This window comes from Oncorhynchus clarkii, chromosome 5 (genome assembly GCF_045791955.1).
Source record: "Oncorhynchus clarkii lewisi isolate Uvic-CL-2024 chromosome 5, UVic_Ocla_1.0, whole genome shotgun sequence".
Classification (NCBI taxonomy): domain Eukaryota; kingdom Metazoa; phylum Chordata; class Actinopteri; order Salmoniformes; family Salmonidae; genus Oncorhynchus; species Oncorhynchus clarkii.
In genome coordinates, this window is record NC_092151.1 from 48,388,921 (window position 1) to 48,399,626 (window position 10,706).

At 44.8% G+C, this 10,706-nt stretch overlaps 1 protein-coding gene across 2 annotated transcripts in view; it reads right to left on the minus strand.

The window, feature by feature from the left end:
- LOC139408954 (calmodulin-regulated spectrin-associated protein 1-B-like) overlaps positions 1-7,686 on the minus strand; it is a 141,152-nt gene extending 133,466 nt beyond the window's left edge. For both annotated transcript variants that reach the window (XM_071153482.1, XM_071153481.1), the window contains exons 1-2: positions 7,558-7,686; positions 6,857-7,026 (exon numbers count right to left, since the gene is read on the minus strand). In XM_071153482.1, the coding sequence (XP_071009583.1) occupies positions 6,857-7,025 (169 nt within the window). In that variant the 5' untranslated portion in view covers position 7,026; positions 7,558-7,686. The remainder of the gene's footprint in view (positions 1-6,856; positions 7,027-7,557) is intronic.
- Positions 7,687-10,706: the final 3,020 nt, after the last annotated feature.

The window sequence follows — 10,706 nt, forward strand, 5'->3', positions numbered from 1 at the left end:
GGTGGGATGCTACCGTCCCACTGGTGCCAGACAGGTTAACTAACCTCCAGACGAGCTTCAACGCCATTCAACTCTCCTTCCGTGGCCTCCAACTGCTCTCAAATGCAAGTAAAACTAAATGCATGCTCGTCAACCGATCGCTACAAGCACCTGCCCAACCGTCCAGCATCACTACTTTGGACGGTTCAGACTTAGAATATGTGGACGACTACAAATACCTAGGTGTCTGGTTAGACTGTAAACTCTCCTTCCAGACTCACATTAAGCATCTCCAATCCAAAATTAAATCTAGAATCGGCTTCCTATTTCGCAACAAAGCATCCTTCACTCATGCTGCCAAACATACCCTTGTAAAACTGACTATCCTACCGATCCTTGACTTCGGCGATGTCATTTACAAAATAGCCTCCAACACTCTACTCAGCAAATTGGATGCAATCTATCACATTGCCCCATACACTACCCATCACTGCGACCTGTATGCTCTCGTTGGCTGGCCCTCGCTTCATATTCGTCGCCAAACCCACTGGCTCCAGGTCATCTATAAGTATTTTCTAGATAAAGCCCCGCCTTATCTCAGCTCACTGGTCACCGTAGCAGCATCCACCCGTAGCACGCACTCCAGCAGGTATATTTCACTGGTCACCCCAAAAGAAAATTCCTCCTTTGGCTGCCTTTCCTTCCAGTTCTCTGCTGCAAATGACTGGAACAAATTGCAAAAATCACTGAAGCTGGAGACTCATATCTTCCTCACTAACTTTAAGCACCAGCTGTCAGAGCAGCTCACAGATCACTGCACCTGTACATAGCCCATCTGTAAATAGCCAATCCAACTACCTCATCCCCTACTGGTATTCATTTATTTTGCTCCTTTGCACCCCAGTAACTCTACTTGCACATTCATCTTCTGCACATCTATCACTCCAGTGTTTAATTGCTAAATTGTAATTATTTTGCCACTATGACCTATTTTTTCTATTGTGTTATTGACTGTATGTTTGTTTATTCCATGTGTAACTAACTCTGTGTTGTTTGTGTTGCACTGCTTTGGCCAGGTCGCAGTTGTAAATGAGCACTTCTTCTCAACTAGCCTACCTGGTTAAATAAAGTTGAAATAAATAAAATACGTAAATGCCAACAAAATAACTTTTTGTTCAGTTTGGTGTGTAACCTTAATTTAATTAGCCAAGTCAGTTAAGAATAAATTCTTATTTACAATGACGGCCTACCCCAGACGATGCTGGGCCCTATGGACCTCCCAATCACGGCCGGATGTGACACAGCCTGGATTCGAACGAGGGACTGTAGTGACGCCTCTTGCACTGAGTTGCAGTGCCTTAGACCGCTGCGCCCATGTGTGTGTGTGGTACCTATTTAACTGTACTAATCAAATGTATTTATATAGCCCTTCGTACATCAACTGACTTCCGGCGCCGACAGAGATGGCCGCCTCGCTTCGCGTTCCTACGAAACTATGCAGTTTTTTGTTTTTTTACGTGTTATTTCTTACATTAGTACCCCAGGTCATCTTAGGTTTCATTACATACAGTCGAGAAGAACTACTGAATATAAGATCAGCATCAACTCACCATCAGTACGACCAAGAATATGTTTTTCGCGACGCGGATCCTGTGTTCTGCCTTACAAACAGGACAACGGAGTGGATCCTATGCAGCGACCCAAAAAAACGACTCCGAAAGAGAGGGAAACGAGGCGGTCTACTGGTCAGACTCCGGAGACGGGCACAGCGCACACCACTCCCTAGCATTCTTCTTGCCAATGTCCAGTCTCTTGACAACAAGGTTGATGAAATCCGAGCAAGGGTAGCATTCCAGAGGGACATCAGAGACTGTAACGTTCTTTGCTTCACGGAAACGTGGCTTACTGGAGAGACGCAATCCGAAGCGGTGCAGCCAACAGGTTTCTCCACGCATCGCGCAGACAGGAAAAAACATCTTTCTGGTAAAAAGAGGGGCGGGGGCGTATGCCTTATGACTAACGTGACATGGTGCGATGAAAGAAACATACAGGAACTCAAATCCTTCTGTTCACCTGATTTAGAATTCCTCACAATCAAATGTAGACCGCATTATCTACCAAGAGAATTCTCTTCGATTATAATCACAGCCATATATATCCCCCCCCAAGCAGACACATCGATGGCTCTGAACGAACTTTATTTAACTCTCTGCAAACTGGAAACAATTTATCCGGAGGCTGCATTCATTGTAGCTGGGGATTTTAACAAGGCTAATCTGAAAACAAGACTCCCCAAATTTTATCAGCATATCGATTGCGCAACCAGGGGAGGAAAGACCTTGGACCATTGTTACTCTAACTTCCGCGACGCATATAAGGCCCTGCCCCGCCCCCCTTTCGGAAAAGCTGACCACAACTCCATTTTGTTGATCCCTGCCTACAGACAGAAACTAAAACAAGAGGCTCCCACGCTGAGGTCTGTCCAACGCTGGTCCGACCAAGCTGACTCCACACTCCAAGACTGCTTCCATCACGTGGACTGGGAGATGTTTCGTATTGCGTCAGATAACAACATTGACGAATACGCTGATTCGGTGTGCGAGTTCATTAGAACGTGCGTTGAAGATGTCGTTCCCATAGCAACGATTAAAACATTCCCTAACCAGAAACCGTGGATTGATGGCAGCATTCGTGTGAAACTGAAAGCGCGAACCACTGCTTTTAATCAGGGCAAGGTGTCTGGTAACATGACCGAATACAAACAGTGCAGCTATTCCCTCCGCAAGGCTATCAAACAAGCTAAGCGCCAGTACAGAGACAAAGTAGAATCTCAATTCAACGGCTCAGACACAAGAGGCATGTGGCAGGGTCTACAGTCAATCACGGACTACAGGAAGAAACCCAGCCCAGTCACGGACCAGGATGTCTTGCTCCCAGGCAGACTAAATAACTTTTTTGCCCGCTTTGAGGACAATACAGTGCCACTGACACGGCCTGCAACGAAAACATGCGGTCTCTCCTTCACTGCAGCCGAGGTGAGTAAGACATTTAAACGTGTTAACCCTCGCAAGGCTGCAGGCCCAGATGGCATCCCCAGCCGCGCCCTCAGAGCATGCGCAGACCAGCTGGCCGGTGTGTTTACGGACATATTCAATCAATCCCTATACCAGTCTGCTGTTCCCACATGCTTCAAGAGGGCCACCATTGTTCCTGTTCCCAAGAAAGCTAAGGTAACTGAGCTAAATGACTACCGCCCCGTAGCACTCACATCCGTCATCATGAAGTGCTTTGAGAGACTAGTCAAGGACCATATCACCTCCACCCTACCTGACACCCTAGACCCACTCCAATTTGCTTACCGCCCAAATAGGTCCACAGACGATGCAATCTCAACCACACTGCACACTGCCCTAACCCATCTGGACAAGAGGAATACCTATGTGAGAATGCTGTTCATCGACTACAGCTCGGCATTCAACACCATAGTACCCTCCAAGCTCGTCATCAAGCTCGAGACCCTGGGTCTCGACCCCGCCCTGTGCAACTGGGTACTGGACTTCCTGACGGGCCGCCCCCAGGTGGTGAGGGTAGGCAACAACATCTCCTCCCCGCTGATCCTCAACACTGGGGCCCCACAAGGTTGCGTTCTGAGCCCTCTCCTGTACTCCCTGTTCACCCACGACTGCGTGGCCACGCACGCCTCCAACTCAATCATCAAGTTTGCGGACGACACAACAGTGGTAGGCTTGATTACCAACAACGATGAGACGGCCTACAGGGAGGAGGTGAGGGCCCTCGGAGTGTGGTGTCAGGAAAACAACCTCACACTCAACGTCAACAAAACTAAGGAGATGATTGTGGACTTCAGGAAACAGCAGAGGGAACACCCCCCTATCCACATCGATGGAACAGTAGTGGAGAGGGTAGCAAGTTTTAAGTTCCTCGGCATACACATCACAGACAAACTGAATTGGTCCACTCACACAGACAGCATCGTGAAGAAGGCGCAGCAGCGCCTCTTCAACCTCAGGAGGCTGAAGAAATTCGGCTTGTCACCAAAAGCACTCACAAACTTCTACAGATGCACAATCGAGAGCATCCTGGCGGGCTGTATCACCGCCTGGTATGGCAACTGCACCGCCCTCAACCGTAAGGCTCTCCAGAGGGTAGTGAGGTCTGCACAACGCATCACCGGGGGCAAACTACCTGCCCTCCAGGACACCTACACCACCCGATGTCACAGGAAGGCCATAAAGATCATCAAGGACATCAACCACCCGAGCCACTGCCTGTTCACCCCGCTATCATCCAGAAGGCGAGGTCAGTACAGGTGCATCAAAGCTGGGACCGAGAGACTGAAAAACAGCTTCTATCTCAAGGCCATCAGACTGTTAAACAGCCACCACTAACACTGAGTGGCTGCTGCCAACACACTGACACTGACTCAACTCCAGCCACTTTAATAATGGGAATTGATGGGAAATGATGTAAATATATCACTAGCCACTTTAAACAATGCTACCTTATATAAATGTTACTTACCCTACATTATTCATCTCATACGCATACGTATATACTGTACTCTATATCATCGACGGTATCCTTATGTAATACATGTATCACTAGCCACTTTATACTATACTATGCCACTTTGTTTACATACTCATCTCATTTGTACATACTGTACCCGATACCATCTACTGTATCTTGCCTATGCTGCTCTGTACCATCACTCATTCATATATCCTTATGTACATATTCTTTATCCCCTTACACTGTGTACAAGACAGTAGTTTGGAATTGTTAGTTAGATTACTTGTTATTACTGCATTGTCGGAACTAGAAGCACAAGCATTTCGCTACACTCGCATTAACATCTGCTAACCATGTGTATGTGACAAATAAAATTTGATTTGATTTGATTTGATCTCAAAGTGCTGTACAGAAACCCAGACTAAAACCCCAAACAGCAAGCAATGCAGGTGTAGAAGCAAGGTGGCTAGGAAAAACTCCCTAGAAAGGCCAAAACCTAGGAAGAAACCTAGAGAAGAACCAGGCTATGAGGGGTGGCTAGTCCTCTTCTGGCTGAGCCGGGTGGAGATTATAACAGAACATGGCCAAGATGTTCAAATGTTCATAAATGACCAGCATGGTCAAATAATAATAATCACAGTAGTTGTCGAGGGTGCAGCAAGTCAGAACCTCAGGAGTAAATGTCAGTTGGCTTTTCATAGCCGATCATTAAGAGTATCTCTACCACTGCTGCTGTCTCTAGAGAGTTGAAAACAGCAGGTCTGGGAAAGGTAGCACGTCCGGTGAACAGGTCAGAATTCCATAGCCGCAGGCAGAACAGTTGAAACTGGAGCAGCAGCACAGCCAGGTGGACTGGGGAAAGCAAGGAGTCATCATTCCAGGTAGTCCTGAGGCATGGTCCTAGGGCTCAGGTCCTCCTACTAGAATGCTTAAAAGGCATTCTAAAATGTTAAATATCGGTTATTGGTATCGTTTTTTTGGGCAAGGAAAATATCAGATATCGGCCAAAAATGTCATATCGGTGCATCACTAATCCAGAGCATCCAAAACATGCTCAATGGGTGAGTATGCAGGCCATGTAAGAACTGGGACATTTTCAGCATCCAGGTATTGTGTACAGATCCTTGCGACATTGGGCCGTGCATTGTCATGCTGAAACATGAGATGATGGCGGCGGATGAATGGCACGACAATGGTCCTCAGGATCTCGTCACGGTATCTCTGTGCATTCAAATCGGCATCAATAAAATGCAATTGTGTTTGTTGTCCGTAGCTTATGCCTGCCCATACCAAAACCCCACCTCTGTTCACAATGCCATACATGCTATCTTCCCAGTACAGTTGAAACTGGGATTCATCCTAGAAGAGCACACTTCTCCAGCGTGCTCACTTAAGACGGTTACGACGCCAAACTGCAGTCAGGTCAAGACAACGAGCACGCAGATGAGCTTCCTTGAGATGGTTTGACAGTTTGCGCAGAAATTATTCACTTTTGCAAACCCTGTTTCATTAGCTGTCCGGGTGGCTGGTCTCAGATGATCCCATAGATGAAGTGTTTACACCTGGTCTGCAGTTGTGATGTAGGTTGGACGTACTGGCAAATTTTCAAAAACAATATTGGAGGCAGCTTATGGTAGAGAATTTAACATAAAATAATCTGGCAAGAGCTCTGTTGGACATTCCTGCAGTCAGGATGCCAATTGCACACTCCCCCAAAACTTGAGACATCTGTGGCATTGTGTTGTGACACAAAACTGCACATTTTAGAATGGCCTTTTACTTCCCCCATTACAATGTGCACCTGTGTAATGATCATGCTGTTTAACCAGCTTATTGATATGGCACACCTGTCAGGTGGTTGGATTATCTTGGCAAAGGAGAAATGCACACTAACAAGGATGTCAACAAATTTGTATACAAAATTAGAGTGAAATACGTTTTTTGTGCATATGGAACATTTCTGGGATCTTTTATTTCAGCTCATGAAACCTGGGACCAACACTTTACATGTTGCGTTCATATTTTTGTTCAGTGTACAAATCTACCACTGTTTACACCACAGAAATATGGTGCGTTTTGGACAAAAGTTGGATTAAAATATTTATTTGACATTTCACTTTGTCTGGTAAATTGGACTGCCTAGAGGTTATATATATGCTTTTATTGACAAGAAGTCGGCTATACTGTGGCATGGTTATTTTCCCGTCGCCATCTACCAAAACTAAGTACAACTCAGGGAGTCCAAGCAATAGACAGACTCCCGATGTGTCCCAAAGCTAACAGTAGCGTTTCAATATTCAAAACACAAAAGATTGCGAGCACTCGCCCAAGAGAAAACACATACCTATACCGTAAGCTTTGGCTAACAGCCAGCGGAGATTTGCATCTATTTTCGCTCTAGCGGAGTCATAGAGCTCCAGAGGCACGGTCGCCATAGCGCCTCCTTCACCTGCATGAGCCGAATCAGCTTTTCCCTTGGTACTGTTCCCGCCTGCACACACGTCTAAATCCATCCTGCACCAGACAAACCACATACTAGTTAGAAAGAGCAATGGCATTTACCAATGTCAACTGTATGCACTAGCTAATTTACTAACAAAGGAACTGCATTCTAATGTACTGTATAAATACAATCACAGACAGTAACGCTAGATGACTAGTTAGTTCATGTGCTAGTATAACAAAATAAATGCATCGTGGCGCAGGAATGAAACGCCCACCTCTGGAAAAACAAGATTATAGCGGATGGTCAACCACCAAACTAACCATAGTCTCGATTCATAATTCTTGTAAAATAAAACGACACACAAATAGCACGTTAATTGATTAAATTCCCTTAGAGTTAGTTGGTTAGCCAGCTAGATGTAGCTACCAGCCAGGCTGTGTATGAATGAGCTTCGTTAGTTTTCTAGTCTAGCAGCAACGCTAAGCCGATTTGAGAGATGACACGGCTAACCTTAGCCAAATTAGTTAGCTATGCTAACTGGCTAGTTATCAAATACAGCCATTGTACAGTTGATTAATTTTAAAGCAATAAAATATTACTTTTAAATGAGCACGAGATCCACAATCCAGCTTTGACGAATAGTGACGTATCCTTAAAATCTAAAGAACAAAAAAAACATCGCTTTCACCACAGCTAAAGTTACAGTTTGGTCCTCCCCACCAACTGACCAGCAAGACAATATGATGTGCAGTTCTTCTTAGATTGAGGTTTAACGGCGGTTGGCATCCAATAAATGTTGCATTACCGCCACCTACTACCCTGGAGTATAACTCCCTTATACATTGCACTTTCTTTTTTTTTACATTCAAAGGAAATAAATCAACAAATACCCTACCATCCAACTCTAAACTTGTAAAAATAAAAATAATAAAAAACACACCCTGTCACCACAACCTTTCTGCGACGTCCCTGTACTTCTTACTGAAGCATATATCACTTGTTGGCCTACCTCTCTGTTCACACCACTCCTCTCAGGATCCCTTCACCTTGACCCATCTTCCTCTACTTTCTTCACTACCTCAACATCTGACAACTTCTGCACTACTCTAACCCTGGAAAACTCAACCTGTCTCTTTCGCACCAGATATTTCAGATCCCAAGCTCCATGGGCACTCCAACAATTGACACATACCTTTTCTTTCCCCAATGCTACACATTACATTGTCATTTGCCCTTCTGCACACTTCTCACACCTCCTTCCTACACTCTGCTGCCACATGCCCATAAGCTTAACACCTGTGACAACGTAATTTATTAGGCATCTTGTACAGGTTAACTTATATTTACTTACTTATTTACTTTATAATACTGAATGAACACTTATTTTAACTTAATATAATACATCAAGAAAAATCAATTTAGCCTCAAATAAATAATGAAACATGTTCAATTTGGTTTAAATAATGCAAAAACAAAGTGTTGGAGAAGTAAAAGTGCAATATGTGCCATGTACAAAAGCTAACATTTGAGTTCCTTGCTCAGAACATGAGAACATATGAAAGTGGGTGGTTCCGTTTAACATGAGACTTCAATATTCCAAGGTAAGAGGTTTTAGGTTGTAGTTAATATAGAATTATAGGACTATTTCTCTCTATACCATTTGTATTTCATATACCTTTGTCTATTGGATGTTCTGATAGGCACTATAGTATTGCCAGTGTAACAGTATAGCTTCCGTCCCTCTCACCGCCCCTTCCTGGGCTCGAACCAGGAACACATCGACAACAGCCACACTCGAAGCAGCTTTACCCATCGCCCCACAAAAGCCTCGGCCCTTGCAGATCAAGGGGAACAACCACTCCAAGTCTCAGACCGAGTGACGTTTGAAACGCTATTAGCGCGCACCCCTCTAACTAGCTAGCCATTTCACATCCGTTACACCAGATATTAGGCTGATAGGCTTGAAGTCATAAACAGCGCTGTGCTTGCGAAGAGCTGCTGGCAAAACGCACAAAAGTGCTTACGAGCCTGTTGGTGCCTACCATCGCTGAGTCAGACTGCTCTATCAAATCATAGACTTAATTATAACATAACACACAGAAATACGAGCCTTTGGTCATTAATATGGTCGAATCCGGAAACTATCATTTCAAAAACAAAACGTTTATTATTTCAGTGAAATACGGAACCATTCGTATGGTCTAACAGGTGGCATCCCTAAGTCTAAATATTCTTGTTACATTGCACAACCTTCAATGTTATGTCATAATTACGTAACATTCTGGCAAATTAGTTCACAATGAGCCAGGCTGCCCAAACTGTTGCATATACCCTGACTCTGCGTGTAATGAACGCAAGAGAAGTGACACAATTTCACCTGGTTAATATTGCCTGCTAACCTGGATTTCTTTTAGCTAAATATGCAGGTTTAAAAATATATACTTCTGTGTAATGATTTTAAGAAAGGCATTGGTGTTTATGGTTAGGTACAGTCGTCCAACGATTGTGCTTTTTCCGCAAATGCGCTTTTGTTAAATCATGCCCCAGCGCTGCATCGATTAAATGCAACGGAGGACACGCTAGATAAACTAGTAATATAATCAACCATGTGTAGTTATAACTAGTGATTATGATTGATTGTTTTTTCTAAGATAAGTTTAATGCTAGCTAGCAACTTACCTTGGCTTCTACTGCATTCGCGTAACAGGCAGGCTCCTCGTGGAGTGCAATGAGAGGCAGGTGGTTAGAGCGTTGGACTAGTTAACTGTAAGTTTGCAAGATTGGATCCCCCGAGCTGACAAGGTGGAAATCTGTCGTTCTGCCCCTGAACAAGGCAGTTAACCCCCCATTCCTAGGCCGTCATTGAAAGTAAGAATGTGTTCTTAACTGACTTGCCTAGTCAAATAAAGGTAAAAAAATACATTTAAAATAAATAAAAACAAATAAAAAAATCTGCAAAATCGAAGCCCCAAAAAATTGATTTCCGATTGTTATGAAAACTTGAAATCGACCTTAATTAATCGGCCATTCCAATTAATCAGTCGACCTCTACTCTAAACCACACTGTGGCAGGGTCTACAGTCAATCACGGATTACAAAAAGAAAACCAGCCCAGTCACAGACCAGGATGCCTTGCTCCCAGGCAGACTAAATAACTTTTTTGCCCGCTTTGAGGACAATACAGTGCCACTGACACGGCCCGCAACCAAAACATGCGGACTCTCCTTCACTGCAGCCGAGGTGAGTAAAGCATTTAAACATGTTAACCCTCACAAGGCTGCAGGCCCAGACGGCATCCCCAGCCGCGCCCTCAGAGCATGCGCAGACCAGCTGGCTGGTGTGTTTACGGACATATTCAATCAATCCTTATCCCAGTCTGCTGGTCCCAACTGCATCTCCACCCCGCTGATCCTCAACACTGGGGCCCCACAAGGGTGCGTTCTGAGCCCTCTCCTGTACTCCCTGTTCACCCACGACTGCGGGGCCACGCACGCCTCCAACTCAATCATCAAGTTTGCGGACGACACAACAGTGGTAGGCTTGATTACCAACAACGACGAGACGGCCTACAGGGAGGAGGTGAGGGCCCTCGGAGTGTGGTGTCAGGAAAATAACTTCACACTCAACGTCAACAAAACTAAGGAGATGATTGTGGACTTCAGGAAACAGCAGAGGGAACACCCCCCTATCCACATCGATGGAACAGTAGTGGAGAGGGTAGTAAGTTTTAAGATCATCGGCGTACACG